Below are 19,709 nucleotides of genomic sequence, written 5' to 3'. Positions count from 1 at the left end.
GGCTTTGGCACCTGAGGCTTAGAGAGTTGTGTCCTCAGCAAACATCACAGATCCAGTTTTTCCAAAGAAATCAACTGGAGAGCAAAGAGGCCACTGGAGTTAGTGCACACAGATGTGTGTGGCCCAATAATGCCTATGTCAATTGGACAAAATAGGTACTTCCTCACTTTTATTGATGATTTTAGCAGGAAAACGTGGATATACTTTCTGAAGAGGAAGTCAGAAGTATTCAATTGTTTTAAAGACTTTAAAGCAATTGTGAAGAAGCAAACTGGCTATATGATCAGGACCGTGAGATCTGATCAAGGTGGAGAATATACAGCAAATGACTTTGAAGTCTTTTGTACACAAATAGGCATCAGACATCAGACAACGCCAGCTTATACACCACAGTTGAACGGTGTAGCTGAAAGGAAGAATCGCAAGATTCTTGACATGGCAAGAAGTCTGCTCAAAGCAAAGAAGTTGCCCAAGCAATACTAGGCTGAAGCTGTATCATGTGCAGTGTATTTGTTGAATCGTTGCTCAACCAGAAGTTTGCAAGGCGTCATTCCAGAAGAAGCATGGAGTGGTCACAAACCAAGTGTTACTCATCTACGAGTCTTTGGTTATGTGGCATATGCAAAGATCCCAGATGCAAGAAGGAGAAAGCTCGATGATAAAAGCGAGAAATGCATCTTTGTCGGATATGGTGAAAGAAGGATGGGATACAAGCTGTATAATCTCATCACAAAGAAAGCAATCATGAGTAGAGATGTTATCTTTGAAGAAGATAAATCTTGGGAATGGAATGATGATCAAGAAGCAGTCAGATGGATCAACACTAATTTGATCCTTGAAGGTGAAGAAGTACCAACAGTACTTGCAGAAGAACCAATTGTCCCTGCAGAAGAACCGATTGTGCCAGCAGCTGAACCACAAAGTCTGGTACACAGATTCCCTGTATTCAACAGGAGGAACACACCAGGAGCATCATCATCAACACCACCATCAGCATCCTCATCAGAAGGACCAAGAAGGATGCGAAACCTTGAAGAGTTGTACGATGCCACTCAAGTCATGGAAGATACAACTCTATTTTGTTTCCATGCAGATAAGGACCCACCAAAAAAGAAGAAAGCAATAGGTGTCAAATGGGTCTACAAGAAAAAAGCCAGATTTGTTGAATATTAAACTCAACATCCAGAAGGTCAAGGAAGGCAACCAGCCACCAGCCTCCAGTCGCTGACCAGCCACCAGCCGCAGCCGCCAGCCACCAGCTGCCACGGCCGCCAGCCGCCTTCACACCTAGAAAGTTTGAATTTTCTTGTTTTAATTTCGTGTATAAATAGAGTGCCCAGCTTCTGTTAATGTGTGTGGAGATAATTGAGAGAAACACTAGAAAGAGAAAGAGAGGGTGTGTATTGTGAGTTTTGTGTTAATTGTAAGCTTGTGATTTTGTAATAAAACTTTATGTTTTATCCCCTCTGAGTGTTTCAAAGCCACCACCAGTGGTTACTCCCACCAACAATCATATGATGAGTATTCCCAGGGCCATGGATTGGCTGCAGCGTAGGAGGAGTTGAGTTGCATTCTTGTTGTGCTGTAGAAGTAGAATTTCTGGCACTAGAGTGATTGGAAAAAATATCCAAATTAGGTGAGTCAGCCTCTAAGCCTGCATCAGCAAAATCTTGAGACATGGAAGACAAGGAGTTGTCAGGTGAAACAGTGTGAGTATCAGGGTCAGGTTGGGGAGGATGAGAGATTGGTTGAAGTGGAAGGGAAGCAGTAGGTGTATTATAAAAGGGAGGGGAGGATGTGGAAGTTTGTTGAAATGGGAAGCGATGTTTATCAAAAACAACATGATGGGAGACGTAAACCTTTCCTGTAGATTTATCTAGACATTTATACCCATTGTGGTTCCGAATGTAGCCAAGAAATATGCAAGGTTTGGACCTGAAGTCAAGTTTATGGTTGTTGAAGGGATGAAGGCCAGCACGCACAACCAAATGTTTTAAGGAATTGGTAGTCTGTTTTCTTGTGGTAGACCACTTCATATGGAGATTGGTTATGTAAAAGAGGGGTGGGAAGCCTGTTGATGATGTACATGGCAGTGGTGAAAGCATCTTCCCATAAATGTTGAAGTAAATGAGAATGAGAAAGTAGTGATAAACCAGTTTCAACTATTTGTCCATGCCTGCGTTCTATAGTTCCCATTTGCTGGTGAGTGTGGGCAAGCAATGCGATGGATAATCTGCGATAGCCCCCCACCCCCAATCAGTTTGAATGGATTTGATAGTGCTGTTGAACTGGCGTTCAACAAAGGTCTGAAATTGGTGGAACATTGATTGAACAGCAGAATTAAGTTTCATGTGGAAGATCCATAAGAATCTGGTGCAATCTGTTAGAGAATAATATAAATCATATCTTGGGACCTCACCTAACAAGCTTAAGCTATTGGGTTGAGATGGTTCTTTGACATGGTATCAGAGCTTTAATGACCAAGCGGTCACGAGTTCGAATCTCACCATCCCCATTTATTTGATAAAATTAAGCACAAGGTAATGTGGGCCTGTGCAAGTTTCAAGCCCAAAGGGCTTTCACTTGAGGGGGTGTGTTAGAGAATAATATAAATCATATCTTGGGACCTCACCTAACAAGCTTAAGCTATTGGGTTGAGATGGTTCTTTGACACAATCATCAAGAAAAATAACATAATAACGTGCACCTGTACTAGAAAGGACAGAAGTTGGTCCTAACTATAAAGAGTGTAACTCAACTAATCAGGTTCTAGGTTTGTTTTTTAAAAATTACTTGTTCGAGTTATACAAACCTCAAAGCCACTAGAAACTTACATGATCGTTAACTTCAGGACTCGTGGGATTAGTCGAGGTGCGCGTAAACTAGCCCAAATACCCATATTAATAAAAAAAAAAAAAAAAAAAAGGACAGAAGCTGGTCCCAAACATCAGAGTAGATCAAGTTTAGGGGGAAGTGGATCGTAAATGAACATTTTAAAATGGTAGAGAACAACTTTTTGCTTTTTGAAAATCAAAACATACAGAATGTGTATTATTTGAAGCAACAGGAATGGACAATTTAGAAACAACCCGTAGGACAACAGGAAGAGATGCATGGCCCAATCATTTTTTGATTCATTTTGTACTAAATTTGATTGCATTTTTGTGTTCTTGTTGTATCTGCTCAAGATTGAAAAACAGAACAAGCTCGTCTGTATGTATGTATTGGCAGAAGCTAAAAATATGTTTCTTTTAGACAAGATCTGAACTAATTGGTTTTGTATTCTTCTTACATCTTTCTGCGTTATCTGGTGAGTTTCTTATAGGAAAAAATGTACTTATAAAGGAGACTTTATAAAAAGAATCAAATATCCTGAGGTTACGTTCGGACTATAAAATAGAATCAAATATCCTGAGGTTACGTTCGGACTATAAAATAGAATCAAATATCCTGAGGTTACGTTCGGACAAAAGACTAACATAACATTTCCTCATCCTTTCAGTCGTCATCGATTCTGTAGCTTTGCTGATCATTTATATATTTCAGCTAAGTGATTGGGGACCGGTTGTAGCGTTTATATAGATATTCAGTTCTGAATCTTATTTTACTGAAAAGATTGATCTAGCTACCAAAATGAAGACGTCAATCTCTTATACTTTGAGAGCGATATGTTCATATGGTTGGAGAATGACTTGAACTCCATGTTGGGGGCACATTGTTAGAACTTCAGTTGGGCAGTGGGCATAAGTTGGTGAGAGAGTAAAACTGTAACGTTGCAGGATCATAGAGAGTGCTAACTTTGTCTCTGTGATAGCAAAGTTCATCCCCGCACAATTTCGAGGTCCCAGACCAAATGGCATGAATGCAGCTATGTTATTGTTTGTAGCTTTAACCACCCCGTCTGCAAATCTCTCTGGTTTAAAAAGAAGAGCATCTTCTCCCCATATTTCAGGATTTTGATGAACTGCTAAAGTTGAAATGTAAACTTCAGTATTCGCTGGAACAGTTATTTTTCCCAATTTAGTTTCCCTTTCAACTCTCCTCATCAGAATAGCATTTGGAGTATATAGTCTTAGAGATTCATTAATAACCATACCCATCTACAAAGAAGAGACAGAAAATTTAGTTAAAGAACTGAATCAAGAGGTATAATGTTCCAAAGTTCATAATTTTGGTTAGAAGCTAGCTATGGTGGAATGGTCACTTACAATTTTCAATTTTGCAATGCGATCTTGACTTGGAATTTGGAGGCCAAATAATTCAAGCACCTCTTTCCTTGCTTTATCTTGCCAATCTGAGTGGACTGCTAGAAGAAAAACAATCCAGGTAAGTGCGCTTGCTGATGTTTCTTGCCCAGCTAGATAAAAATTCTTGCACTGATCAATCAGGTCATCTAATGATATTTTCTTGGTCTCATCCGAATCATGATACGCCTTTAGGAGCAATCCAAATAAATCATGTCCATAGCCATCTAGTTCTCCCAACAGCGCGTCTTTTTCTCTTCTTTTCATCATGTTCATGAATGATTTTCTTATCTTCGCTTCCAGATTTTCAAATTCAATATCATAACTTGCTTTAACAAATTTTCTGCAAAAATAGAAAAATGCCATTCATTTCTGCAACATTAGAATCTTGTATAAATGAAAAGGTGGGAGCCTGAAAATGACAGAATTAAAAGATTTAAAATTTCGCGTCAGCAAGATAATTGTCTCCAAGGAAAAACTCATGTCAGGCATGATTATGCCGATGCAAGCACATATATGGTGTTTACCCAATTCCAGGAATCCTAACTCTGTAATTGTTTTCTGAAATAATGTGAGTCATTCTCGTAAGCATATCAAATACGTGCTGCCCTTCCAAGTAGCTGCTTCCAAAAGACGTCCTGGATATTACTTCTGATGTTAAAATCTTGAACTCTACAAATATATCTATCTCCTTGCTATGACGGTGTCTCCATCTTTCAAGCATAATCTCTAAACTGGCGATCATTTCTGGAACCATACCCTGCAGAGCATAAAAACGGTGCTTAGTAGTTGATGGAATTACCCTAGGTGGGTGACTTTCATATATGCTTGTACTGTTTATCTAGTTCAATAGTAGTTTAGTTATATATCTGCCAGCTTCATGATCACAGTTCAAAACAAAAACAAGAATTTACTTTTATGCTCTCTCCATGGAAAGCATGGTTGGCCAGTTTCCTGAGTTTAACCCATTTTTCCCCTTCTGATAAGACAATTCCATCCCCTAGGAGCTTCTTTATTTCACTTGAGACCTTCGTTTTGGGGTACGCTCTATCTTTGTTGCTCAATATTTGTTTGACCAGCTCCGGTTCAGTGATGATCAGTTGTGCTTGGGGACCATACCATTGAAGGAAGTTCATCCCTGTACAGAAATATGTAATCAAAGTTAATTTATGTAATTCTGCTGACATTCTGTTGATATAAGAAGTTATAATTCATCTAATTTTAAGCAAGAATATTGCTTGATATCTAAAGTATGAGAAGATTGTTACCGTAGAGCTTGATCCATGAATAAAAGTGGGGATGAACCATGGGCAATGTATGATGTAGTAATTCCTGGGGACTGCTCCTAATTTTTCTTATCATTTTGGAGATCTCTTTGGTGTTACCATGCAGAAATCTGTAAGAAGGGCCTCTGATTCCCTGTGACTTCATCAAAGACTGGATGCGAATGGGAGTCCACCATACTTTATTAAAGAACTTGATGAGAATAATGAGAATGGATAGGAACAGAGTACAGCTTGTAAAGTAGATTAATGGGTTCGCCATTGTTGCTAGGAGCATGTGTTCTTCACTGACTGAACAAAAACAGAGAAACCATGGTCTTGATATAGAGGGCTTTGGCATCTTTGAATTGTTGTTTACATGAGAGAAAACTATGGAGTAGCTTTTTAGAAAATAAATCTAACTCGAATCTATGGAGGAATATGATTTTGGGCCAGGATCAAGGTATCTACCTTTATGGTTCTTCATAAGGGAAGTCAATAATCCTGTTATGGAATTATGGGTCTAAATAAGGTATTTCAACATTGTTGTAATCCCTCCATTCATTCTGATATGCTCCAACAAGATTTTGTTCCACCTATCTTTGTCACAAAATATTTAAAACCATCATCATTCTGTCTGATTTTTTTAAATCAGTTTTAAAACAAATAAATTTGAAAATCAAACTGTATTTTTTTCTAATTTTCCATAAATAGAGTTTAAATTTACAATCTATGTATAAAAATGTAAAAGACTTCATCAATTATTAGATAAAAATCCAAGTATTTCTAAAAAGTAAAACTATAACTTCAACATTTTTTTAAAAAAAAGAAAGTCAAACTATATGGTGTATAACATTTTTCTCTAACGCACAATTTAATATTAATGGGTATATATTTTACTTTAATTGTTGGATCGAACTAAATTTTTTTTAAAAGATTCTAGAGACTAGTTTCCTTTAAAGTTACAATGAAAGTTCAAAAAGATCTTCAAATAATGCCCATAAGTTACAATTGGGATTTACTATATTTTTTTAGTTGATTTAGGGTTTTTTTCTATTTAGTTTAAAACTCTATTATTATTTTTTTCAACTTTATTTAGGACTTTTTACTAGTATATAAACAAACCTATAAGAGTTATAATAGAGAGTTTTGATTAGAATATTTGTAGGATGAAATATTTAGTAATAAAATTTTTGAATTAAAATTTATGGTGTGACCCTATTCGGTAGAATCACTACCAAAAATTTGTCAAATACAAATGAAAAGATCAAAGGAATTTTTTTGTTAGTAGATTGCAATGAATTTTACCGATGAACTTTTTCATCGCTATATTCCTCAATAAACACCTATGAAAACATTTTGTTGGTATATACTGAAGGAATTGCAGTGGGAAAATAAGGGGAAAACTGATAATAACAAATTTTCTTAATTAGACAAGTTTGGAATTAAGAGTTTTTTAAATTAATGATATTTTAGTGATACAAAATAATAAGTATTATCTCAAGAAATACATCCTTCTTATACCTTTTATTTTAAAAGTATAGAATTTCCTTCTAAAATTATCTCTCATTAAAATTAAAGGTCGACTAATTAATAAGTTAAACATTCTATTATTCTTAACTAATAAGCACATTAAAATTATCTCTTTTCTTTCTCTTTAATGGACTCCATCACAATAAGTCATGTCGCCCCTTCTACTACTGCAAATCCAGTTCTAATTTCTTCTTAACACATAGCCAGCTTCTACATTGGTGTTGTCTTCACTCTCCTCCTTTGTATTGAACGATGATTCTTTTTCTCCTTCAACTGCCATTGTTGTTGTTGTCATTGATTCTTCCATTGGCAAAGTTGTTCCTCTCTCCAACCCTCTACAAGTTATCTCCTTGAAGCTCATAAACACAAATTATCTTTCTGGACTAGATGTTTTTTATTTTGTTGATGGCTATTTTCCATGTCATTCCTCTCATATAGTTTTTGCCGATGACTCCTCTATCCAGGTTAATCTCTTCTTTTTTTATTGGAAACAACATTATCAACTTATTATGAGTGCACTCATTTCTTCCCTTTTTAACGAATGTGTTTCATCTTGTTGCTGATTTTAAAACTCTGCACTATGTTTGACACGCTCTTGAACAAGTGCTTGCTTCTTTGTCCAATTCTTGCATTATGAAACTTCATGGTACTTTTCAAGACCTTTGTCAGGGTGATAATTATGTCACCGTCTATCTATAAAAAACAAAGACTTTGTTTGATGAATTAGCAGCATACCTACTTTGCATGAGAATTTCAATTTATATGTGTTTTTCAGACTTTAAGGTGAATTCAAAGACCTGATGACTAGTCTCTCCACTAACGCTGACCCTCTTTCATATGTAGATCTTTATAGTCATCTTTTTACTTATAAGTTTCTTCATAAGAGTTCCCTTTAACCTATGAGTGCCTTAGCTACTATTTCATTGTTGCCAACACCACCCTAGCCTTTCATCGGCCTTTTTTGCACCTCGACAACCCTCTTGTTCACCTTTTGAAAATTTAGCAAACAATGCATGGTTGCTCAATCTTTTATTGAGACTAAGTATAAGGCTTTAGCTAACGAGACTTTTAAAGTCTTATTGCTTAAGTATTTATTAATAAATCTACAAATTACTCCTATTTTTGTACCTACTATTTGATGTGATAATTTAAATGCCACTTACTTGTTCATGGATTATATTTTTCATGCTCATACTAAACATGTGAAGGTTGATTTTCACTTTGTACATAATAGAGTTGCAAAGAAAGATATTCAGATTCATTTTATTTCCTTCAATGATCAATTTGCAAATGTTCTTACAAAGCCACTCACACTGCTTCTTTTTCTCATCATCGGTTCAAGCTTCGGGTTGAACCCTCACCCTTAGTTTGAGGAGGCGTATTATGGAAAGTTTTGACTTATAGGGTATATATTATAGTAATTATATTTACCATGTGTAAGGTTGAATCTTGTGTTGTAATTTCTACATTAACTATTGTATATTGTCCTATATATGTAAATAAAAAAATGTTGAATGACTAATAAGTAAAGCTTCCAATTATTTTGAACTAAACACTACAAACATTTACAGTTTTTGAAAAATATATTTCGATGGATTAAGAATAAAAAGATCAATTGGGGAAAGTGGAAGCAAAGACCACTCATTAAGAATAATAGAGAGATTAATCAAGCCACTCCACATGATGCATATTAATACAACACATTACACACATAACATAAATAAAGAAGATATTCTCTTGCTTCTGGAAGAAGCTTAAGAAGAGTACATTGTTTCCTCATTATTTATGATAGAGGTACATAATTATCAACTCAACACAACTCAGAACGAAGCCTGACTTGAACAAGTGCTAACTCCAGCACTAAAGTCACAGGCAAATTTGAAAACAGTACTAATCATATGGGCAGGTAACCATATCTTGGACAACGTTGCCTTGGACATCAGCAACGTTCTACTTTATGAATTGTCAAGCAGATGTGTGGGTTAGGCGAGCTTTCCGTATCTCGACCAATCGGCTTGCAAGACTGCACAACATCAAAGCGAGGTTGCAATAATTAAGATCAACAAGAAGTTAGCTTGCTTCGGTGCTAATTGAAAAGCCAAGATATTCATAAATCTAGTTCTTACGCTTCAAGTTTGGCATCATTTTGTTCTGCTAAATCCTGACCGATCTTCTTGAGCCTCTCCAGATTTTCTTTGCTTGTATTGTCCATTATGGCTTCACTGGGTTTTAGCTCAACCTAATCGTAGTATGAAATGGCAACGCATCATTAACAATGAAATGCCAGCTTCCCCAACTTCACCACGACCAAATAAATAGCTATCTCGTTGCCGAAAATTCCTCCTTTTTATACTTTCAAGTGGTTTACCTGGATCCGAGTATAGTTGCGTTCTAATCCACTGTATTGAAAGACGGTAGACATGTACATCTCAGTCATTTCATCTGGTGCAGTCGTCAGGATATCCAGCAACGGGTTGGAATTGTCATCCTGCCAAAGCCAATCAACAATTCCCCATTTGCCGTCTCTAACCTCTAGCCTGCCACTTGCATCTGGTGCTCCAGTTCCAAGGGAGAGAACAAAAAATTTGTGAAAATCTGCCTTCTTTTCTTTCATCGCCTCACACACAGCTAGGAAAGACTGATAAGATTATGACAAGAGAGATAAGGCATTAATTAAAACAAAGACTATAGATGCGTTATAGAACTACAAAAAGGTGTGACTTGATTGCCAAATAGCAGTATAATTTCTACAAATGATAGTGCTTTCTTTTTCCTAGCGATGCTAACTTATCATTTTCCTAGTATAAATGTTATTATACCACAATAAACAGCAACTTACAGGATTATTGGCTGCAACACCGCCATCAACTAGGTTGAAGGGCTTGCTGGTTTTAAAATGATAAGGGGGAAAGTAATACGGTGCTGCAGAGGTGGCCCTACAAACGTCTGCCAGTGGAGCATCCATTGACCTGTCACGCTTGGCCTACAATTTGTTCATACACAGGTGAATATCATTAAAGGAAAAAATGTTATGCGGACTTAGTGCATGCAAATTGAATTCAATAATATTTCAATGCATATAATAGACTTTTTTTCTATATGTTTTGATCATGTTCATAGAAAGAATAATCATGCTGCAGATTATTTGGCCAAACAAAACGTTTTTAGAGTAGTTGACTTAGTTGTTTGGTTTTAATTGTGGATTTAGTTTGGTTCATAAGTTTTCCGACTCTTCTGAGTTTTTTATACTATTCTAATTGTTAAGCCATATTTTTAATGACTATATATAATAGATGATTAATAAATCTCTGGTATTTGATAAAAATAAAATCAAGATGAGATCGATACATTACAACATCAGGTAACATTAATAAATGTTGGAATATACAAGGATATATATTGGAAAATATTAGAAAATCAAGAAGAACAATGACCTTCAATGTAGAAAAGATGGTAGGCCCAAAATGCTTGATGTCGAAGGCGGGGATGATCACACTCGTTAGAGTCTCACTGAGAGCTAGTTTCTCTCCCAAAAGTCCCTTAATCGTATCTTGCAGATTCTTGCCGTCATATTTTGGTTGTAGTAAATATGTATTAAGAGGTTCTACATAATCCTTCGCCTCAGGACTGAGGTCTACGATAATATCAATAATACCCCGCAAAAAAGTAGCTGGAGTATTCATGACTTCGGCGGGCCTGTTCAAAAGACAGATCCTGTCAGCTATATTTATTTATGCAAATGTTGTTAACCATCCAGCAGAAAAGGAAGAGATTTGTTCGGAGAACATGGTTTGAATTACAAATTAAGTTCAATCCATTGGATTTGTTTTACCTACGTTGTCAAAGGTTCTTCCGTCGCTTCATCAGGATCAGAGATTCTGGAATCCTCTTCAGTAGACGGAGGTTGGTTTGTTTCAGGTGTTTTGTGAAAGATATATGGACTCTTGTCCTGATAAAACTTAGCAATATCTTTTGCAGCAAACAGAGGTCGTTTTTCATCATTTGGAGCCGTAAGCATGGCTGTCATAAGGCCTCCTGTGCTTGTCCCAGCAATGAAGTCAAAATAATCTACAATCCTTGCATCCTTGTTGTCCACATCCAGTTTCTACGTGAAGAACAATAATGAAACGAGGCTGACTGCATGCAGTTCTCGTGTACAAGATTGATGAAGGAAAATATGAGCAAGCAAGTTGAGAGAGTAAAATAACCTGGAGCTTCGCTTCAAGAACACTTAGGACTTCACTAGGAATGATGCCTCTCACTCCTCCGCCATCAATACTAAGGATTGTGATGAAGTCTCCCTGATTCTCTGGTTCACTAGAACTTCCATTCCCTGAAAATTTAACAAGGATCATAACAAGAACAAAGTGAATTAGCAAATAGTACTAGTGATTGTATGCAACTTAAATCATGAGACTGATAAGCAACAGAAGATCATGTTGTAGGAATCAATGCAAATTCTAGCTTTGGCATGATGGTGATTAAGGGCCCACCCATTTTGTGAAAGCCAAAGTATTAGAACCTTTCGGCTAGCTTGTGATTGTGTTTGCTCAACTACCACTCTCGAACTAGGACCGAAGGCTCCCTTTTTATAGCACAATTTTGGGTGATGATTCATCAATGTGAACGAGAAAAAATAAATAAAAAAAGGGTTATCCTTAAAGTCGCTGTGCTCTTGATTGCCTTTGGGCCCAGCTCCAACCTAATGACGAGATAAGGTGGGTTGTTTCTGTGTGGATAAGAGTAATCAACATGTTATTGGCTAAGTTGCATTGCGCATGAGCAAAACAATTTGGATTATTTGGAATATCTATATAAATTAACTATAGATTAATATTAGTTTCATACATTAATTATATATAATTTTTGTTATTTTTTTAATTTTAATTTGGTTTGGTATTGATTTTAAATTTTTAGAACCAAAAAAATCAATACATATCATACCAAATTAATCATTTTATTAAATCGAATAAACTAGATTACCGAATGCATATAGTAAAATTTTATTAAAAATAGTTTAACTAAAAATTTGTTGAATTTCTTTTTTTCAAACTAAATTGTGAGTATATTGTCACTTTTATCTTTTATATAGTAATCTCATAAATTTCACTTTTTTTGGATTTTACAATAAATAATGCAAGTATTTTTACTAATTAATCATCAGAGTATTCTAATGCTAATTATCGTATGTAGAAATTTTTAAAAAAAAATTGATTACATGTAAAATTGATAAATCAATATGATATATAATTACTCAATTATATATTAAGAAATATATTCCATAATTATGCTTAATTAATAATGTACTGAAAGAAATTAAAAATTATTAACAACAATATATGTGCATGTTTATATATAAAAGAAGTTAGTGTAAGTTATTGTAAGGGGAAAATTACAGTAACCCCTCGAGGTATAATGAAAATCACAATGATAATTCGTTAGAAAAATCTTATTTTATATCCAAAATATCCTTAAACTATGAACCCTTTCAAAGAGAAATCAAAACCCTAATAAATAAGAAAAAATACACAAAAAATCAACAGATTTGACATCAGATTTGGGATTGTTGACTACAAAAAATACAAGAAAAGAACAAAAACCCCTCAAAGGGAAAGGGAAATTAATTTTATTTTATTATTTTATATTTTTGCTGTAATTAGACAAGACAAAATAATGCAATGCACTAAACCATTGTTGCCTAGGCCCATAATGGCCTATGTGAAAATTGTCATCTCACGTACCAACAGACAACACTGAAAATAATTATACCCCGGTAACCCACCAGCCATAAAAAGCACCATGCAACGTGAAACATGAAATATCTTCTTTTTGTGCATAAAAATATTTTAAAAAAAAATTAAAATTTTTTATTTTTTTATTTTAAATTTAGTATTTTCAAATCATTTTAATATATTAATGTCAAAAATAATTTTTAAAAAATAAAAAATATATATTATTTTAATATATTTTTTAAATAAAATTTTTTTTAAAAAATATAACTGTTATTTTTAATTTTAAAAACCCTAAAAAAAAAAAAATGAAGACCCATAACCAGACAATCCACTATATATATATATCATTGTCATGTCAAAGTTAAAAGGAATCGAAACAAATCCTTAGGAAGCAGACATCCATGGAGTTAGTGGGATTGTCTGGTTATGGGTCTTCATTTTTTTTTTTATAGGGTTTTTTAAAATTAAAATAACAGTTATTTTTAAAGAAATATATATATATCAGTGTCATGTCAAAGTTAAAAGGAATCGAAACAAATCCTTAGAGCATCTCCAATGCAAAAAGCTAAATTGAGAAGCTAAATTGATAAAATGGCTTTTTGAATAGTATAAATATAGCTTTTTTAATTATATGCATTCCAATGGTAAAAAGCTATTTAGAAAAGCCATTTATATTTTAATATATTTCATGTTAAATTCATTTTTTATATAATTATGTAACTAATTTAGATATTTTATATATAATATAATTATGATGTTATTAATTATATAATTAATATGAGTAATTTATAAAAATAATATAAAATTTAATGAAATAATATGAAAGTTAAAAAGATATAATTTAAAATTAAACTTAAAATTTATTTATATGAATATTTTAATTTTTAATTTTATATTTTACTGTTAAAAATTTAATTTTTTAAAAGTAAATTTAAATTCAAACTTTAAAAAAAACCATCAATATTTTAAATTTTGATTTTCAATTTTTTTTTAAAAAAAAAATTCATGCTTTGAAAAAATTTAAAACAAAAACAAGTTTCTTTCCTTGCTTTAAAAAAAAAAATACTTACTTTTTTTTTTTGCTATCTCTACAGTAACATGTAGAAATAGCTCTTCTAGCCATTTTGGCTTCTTTGTTGGCTGCTGTATTGGAATGCCTAATTAGAGAAACAAAAGCTAAAAAAATACTTTTTAATTTTACCTTCTCATTTGCTTCTCCGGTTGGAGATGCCCTTAGGAAGCAGACATCCATGGAGTTAGTGTATTGTCTAGTTATGGGTCTTCATTTTTTTTTTTTTAGGGTTTTTAAAATTAAAATAACAGTTATTTTTTAAAGAAATATATATATATATATATATATATATATATATATCAGTGTCATGTCAAAGTTAAAAAGGAATCGAAACAAATCCTTAGGAAGCAGACATCCATGGAGTTAGTGGATTGTCTGGTTATGTGTCTTCATATTTTTTTTTTTTTGGGTTTTTAAAATTTTAAAATAACAGTTATTTTTTTTAAAAAAAAAATTTATTTATATTGATGTGTATGAAGGAAAACCACCACCACCACCAGCACTGGCTTGATCTTTATCAACTTTGATGGTCCTAAGCATATTGAATGGCTCAAGTGTTATACTTCACAATAATTTAATTTGAGTTTTTCTTAAAACTAACACAATAAAAAAAAAAAAAAAAAAACTTATTTATGGATATATAATAGAGTTTGTTGAGCTACGGCAACATCATTAACACAAGCTCAACGAAATTTTTATTGGCTGAAACAATGTTACTATAAATTTATTTTTTTTTTAAATAAAGGTTGCGACAATAATACTCAGTCAACCTTTAAGTTTTTTTTATATATATAAAAATTTGTCTTTTAAAACCCATGCACTTTACAAATGCTTTGACAGTGTGAAGTGTAGTTGCATTTTAGGTGATTAGTAGATAACTATTATGCGACATGCTCCGTGTTGGATTATTTTTTTTAATATAAAAAATTATTTAATGGTTTTTTATTAAAAAAATTAAAATTATATAAAAATTAACTTGATGCAACTCAACTAGCTTAATAGATTCAAAAATAGCATGGGATGTTCACACTATCAATCTAAGCTACCCTGACAAAAAAATATAATTTGACAAAAAAATAAGATGATATTTAAAAACAAAAAGACAAAAACAAATTGGATTCACTCAAATCAATCCAAGTTAATTATCAAATCCATGACCCAGATCATGAAAATAGAATAACCCTTAACTTGTCAAAACCGCGACCAGAATCATGAGACCGAGATAACTCTATATAAACCAAATTAAAAAAAAAAATATATGAAACTCAATTTTCAATCAACCTAATGTTGAAATAATAAAAATAAAAAATAAATTTAATTTAAAAAATACCATAAAACAAACAGCTCAAGTCAACTCAGGTTAATATATCAAAGCCTCAACCCGAGTCATATGACTGGGATTATAGAAAGCAAATCGAAACAAATTATGAAGTTCAAATCTCAATCAATCTAATTTTGAAAAGATAAAATTGAAAAAATCATTAAAAAAAAAAACTAAAATCAATCTAAGCTACCCTGACAAACCTGTTATCTAGATAATGAAACCGAGATAACCTAATAGAAAACAAATTGAAAAAATAAAGTCTAATTCCAAATCAATCAAATGTTAAATTATAAAATTAAAAAAATAATTAAAAAAAGAGAGAGAAAAAACTCTAAGTTTAACATATCAATCCCGCGATCTGAATCATAAAATCATGATAAATAAATTCAAAATTATATTGAAGAAATATATAGATTAAAAAAATAAACCTTAAGAATATAAAATAACATGTGAGGAGGGAAACATTGAATTTCCCTCCTCAATTAGTTTATGTTAATATCATGTCTTTTGTTGTTGTTTTGGTCAATCCATTTAATTATTATATGAGTTAAGCAATTGGTAGCCATACCTTATTTGTGGATGTTGTCGTGGTGCTCTAATGGACTGTTTGCGTGCATATCTGAGAGAAGAGGTTTCTCACAAACAATAGGTTACAAGTTTCATCATGCCTTTTTTTCTTTTCTTTTCTTTTTTCATGTACATGAAAGAAATGTCTCATTTAATGGAGAAACTTCACACTATCAACGCATTTGCTAAGTGCATTTGTTAAGTGCATGGGTAAGTGGCACTAGCCAAGTTATGAGTAAGATTCCTTGATATTTCTAGTTGATTGTATATTTATTTATAAATTAAAAAATATAAATGATAGAAATTCAATAAGAAAATTGAAAACATCTTTTTTTTAATTGATTTCTTATCACTTAACTATTTTTATTAAGCTACTAACTCACTTGTAGCTTTCTAACTAAATCCTATTTGTTTTTTGTATTTTAAAAGTGTTTTTAAAAAAAAATTTAAATTTTTTTTTATTTCAAATTAATATTTTTTTGGTGTTTTCAGATTATTTTTAATGTGCTAATATCAAAAAATAATTTTTAAAAAAATATAAAAAATTTATTTTAATATATTTATAAATAAAAAATACTTAAAAAAACAACTATATACTCCACGAGGCTCTGAAATTTATAACCTGTTGGGATCAGAAAAATATGTGCATTGTAGCATGTGCTCCCGCGGGTGAAGAAGCACTACGGTAGCACATATACTTGGAAACATAGGATGGGAGGGAGGAGAGAAAGAGAGCGGCTAGGTTTATACAGTCAAACATATTTATAATCAAAAAATCATAGACAAACAATGTGCATTTATTTACTCGATTGAAGAAGTCAGAATAAAATTTCAACATTCCATTCTAACGTGGAGGGAAATAAAAATTTAGACTAATGGTGTTGGATCAAAAATTGCAAAAAAAAGAGTTTGATTGCATCTATGAAGTTATTAGTTTTTTTAAAAAACAAATTAGATGAAATTTGAAAAAAAAAATACATGATACATAATTAAAATTATTATCAATTAAAAAAAAAGGTATAATAAATTAAGTATTATGAGAGTTAAGAATTATTAAGTACTGTTTATATATGTTTGAACACATTACAAATTATTCATTTTATAATTAAAAAATTTTGAGATTCTAAAATTTTAGATTGCATAACTCTATGAAGTTTGATTGTATAACTCTAAAATTAAATTTTAAAATTTTTGATACATAATTACATATTTTGTATCCCGTGGAGTTTGATTGCATAACTCTAATGAAGTTAATTAATTTTTTAAAAAAAAAAAAACAAATTAGATGAAGTTTGAAAAGAAAAAAAAAACTAATACATGATTACAATTATTAACAATTAAAGAAAAAAGTATAATGAAATTAAGTATTATGAAAGTTTAGAATTATTAAATACTATTTATATGTGTTTTGAATCATATGATAATTGTTCATTTTGTAATTAAAATTTTTTTAGATTCAATTATATATGAATTTTGAGATAGTAAAAAATTAACGATGTTGTTTACAAGAAATTATTCAATCTTATCAATTTATTAGAGTTTAAGAGAAAAAATATTTAAATATAACATGTTAATATTGTACTTAGTGGATAATAGATCTCAATTTATTATAGTTAAATAACATATAATTATGTACATGTCTAAATTTGATTTCTATCAAATATCTTTCTCTCATTCTATTTTTTTAATAAGATATCATCAAAGATGGGAAAATATTGATAAATTCCCATAAGAAGACATTTCACCACCGTCATCATGTCTTGAAACGCAATTGATTATTGTTTTGAAGTGCAGCTTAAAATAATACAAGATAAATTTTGAGATCTCTTGAAAATATAAGCCTCAACTTGCACCTTGTTTTTTAATTTTTTTTTTTCTCAAGATTGAACAAATATCTGCATGAAATAATGAGTGTTTTAAATTAAAAAAAATAAAGTCGAATAGAAATTTAATTAAGATGCATTTGTAATCCCTAGCCTCCAACTTTTATCTTAAATGATAAATGTAAGGGTAGATGCTCTAGGAGTTGAAAGAAGGATGGAGGAATATCATGTAAAGTTTGCAGATTATCTAGATGATATTCGTTTCAAATTTCTCCATGTGTTGGGTTTGTAACTTATTAGAGCATATATTTTTTAAAAAATGATTAATCTCTGTAAGTGTATCTCATATCTCCTTTTGCAATTAATCTTGGTACACAACTGGAATGAGTGTTTGCATAACCATATGGCAGTCATGACTAACCAATGAAGTGTTGGTCTAGCGGTTAAGCATTGTTATATTTCCTGCAAGAGTGAGAATACAAGTTCGATCTCTAGGAAGCGCACTTATTGGGAGGGGCAGCCACGAACCCCGAACGGGACTAGTCTCACTCTTTAAAAGGGTGTGAGGATACCCGGGTAAGAACAAAAAAAAAATATGACAGTCATGACTCTTTATTTCATACAAGCTGTGATCTATAAAATTCATCAATTTAGAAATGTTTGAAGCATATCCTTAAGGAGAATACAGGCTCTTGAGCCATTGATAGACAAGTAATTGTGTGTTATTACCTAGGGAGAAGATGACTTTTGGTTTTGTGACCCATAACCCATCATAAATCAACTTCATATTCGTACGATGAAAAAACAAATGTATATATTTTCAGTCTTTATATTGTTCATTGTTCTTTCTTTCAACATCCGTCACCATATTAAAAATATTTTCAAACAGGTTCTTTTTTATATACATGACATCCAGATTATGACGGAGTAGCTTATTCTTTTAATAAGAAAACTTTTAAGAAAATACTTTGCTTTATCTAATTATGAGTTACACTAAAACCATGAAACTTTTAGTTACTGGATTGAAAACTAAACACAATATTCTCGCATTGTAATACCACGTCATACAATTTTTCACCCGACAATACTAGCAGTGTAACATATCTTTCAACTTTACCTACATAAAAATTCCATTTTGTTCTTTTATACTTATCGATTGATTCTGGTGGCAAAAAAAAAAAAAAACTTTACCATCATTTATTAAGGTGAAGACTTTGCTATTTTCTATACTATACATGTTATTTTTATGTTTAAATCCTAGTTTGATTTAGGAGTGAGAAACTAGTACTTTCTATTTTGCAATCTATTAAAAAAACCACATAGAAATCCTAGAGTAAAGGATCATAAACAAAGACTTTCAATCATTCACTGCTACATGTGATATCCAAGCAATGGTCAATTTGCCTGAAAATTAAAAGAATGATGATCAATTAAAAGTTGTAATACTGAATTAATTAACTTAAGTTTAGCTCAAAGAAAAGCTATTGAATTGTTCGCATAAATTAACACATTTAATTCAATTTATATAAATAATTACCTGAAGGATCGGGAGGAGTTGTGAGCTCAACAGTGCTACCATGTCGTCCAGCACTTTTAATTGCATGGTGACCTCCTAAATCTTACATTTTGCAGCGGATTCTTTCTGTGCCAAGTCCATATTTTACGTCACAATTAATTATGTTTCCAAACAATTATTATTTTATTAATTATGCAGCTAATTAATATGATCAGAAGGTAATTCTTTCGGGTAATATGCCACTCCAATCATACACAGTGCTCCCTGGCTCCCCCTTTCTTTTCTTGATAAGCAAAATAAATAAAACCTAGAAAAGGCAGAATCAACAACCCAATGGGTCGATCGTAAACAGATACAACAAAACAGAGAGACTGTTACATGCTGCCAACAGTAATCCTTAAGTTTTAATAAGGCGGGGGAATGAAATTAACAGAGCGGTAGCGGGAAGTTCAAATTCACCAAAACTCACCGTTTCACTTATCATTGGAAACATGTCACTAAACACGTGTAATGAAACTGTAAGTCCTAATATTAAGGACGAGCAGTTTTGCAAGCATAAATATACTCTGCAACCGACTAGAAAGAGTAGAGAAGAAAAATAAGTATTGTTTGTGTGTGAAGAGAGGAATTCGGGTG

General features: G+C 32.2%; 2 protein-coding genes across 2 annotated transcripts; both read right to left on the bottom strand.

Moving 5' to 3' along the window:
• Nucleotides 1-3,650: 3,650 nt before the first annotated feature.
• Nucleotides 3,651-5,789, bottom strand: LOC118040979 (cytochrome P450 CYP749A22). Its single transcript, XM_035048068.1, has 5 exons — nucleotides 5,513-5,789; nucleotides 5,159-5,382; nucleotides 4,772-5,004; nucleotides 4,209-4,587; nucleotides 3,651-4,100 (listed from the first exon to the last, which is right to left on the bottom strand). Exons 1-5 carry the CDS (start codon nucleotides 5,787-5,789, stop codon nucleotides 3,651-3,653), a joined length of 1,563 nt encoding a protein of 520 aa, XP_034903959.1.
• Nucleotides 5,790-8,690: 2,901 nt separating this feature from the next.
• Nucleotides 8,691-11,645, bottom strand: LOC118040986 (patatin-like protein 2). Its single transcript, XM_035048078.2, has 8 exons — nucleotides 11,533-11,645; nucleotides 11,248-11,372; nucleotides 10,876-11,144; nucleotides 10,474-10,735; nucleotides 9,879-10,022; nucleotides 9,408-9,677; nucleotides 9,166-9,278; nucleotides 8,691-9,062 (listed from the first exon to the last, which is right to left on the bottom strand). Exons 1-8 carry the CDS (start codon nucleotides 11,534-11,536, stop codon nucleotides 9,005-9,007), a joined length of 1,245 nt encoding a protein of 414 aa, XP_034903969.1. The 5' UTR covers nucleotides 11,537-11,645; the 3' UTR covers nucleotides 8,691-9,004.
• Between the last annotated feature and the right edge of the window lie 8,064 nt (nucleotides 11,646-19,709).

Source organism: Populus alba, chromosome 19, assembly GCF_005239225.2.
Source record: "Populus alba chromosome 19, ASM523922v2, whole genome shotgun sequence".
Taxonomy (NCBI): domain Eukaryota; kingdom Viridiplantae; phylum Streptophyta; class Magnoliopsida; order Malpighiales; family Salicaceae; genus Populus; species Populus alba.
This window is presented reverse-complemented; position numbering and strand designations above follow the sequence as displayed.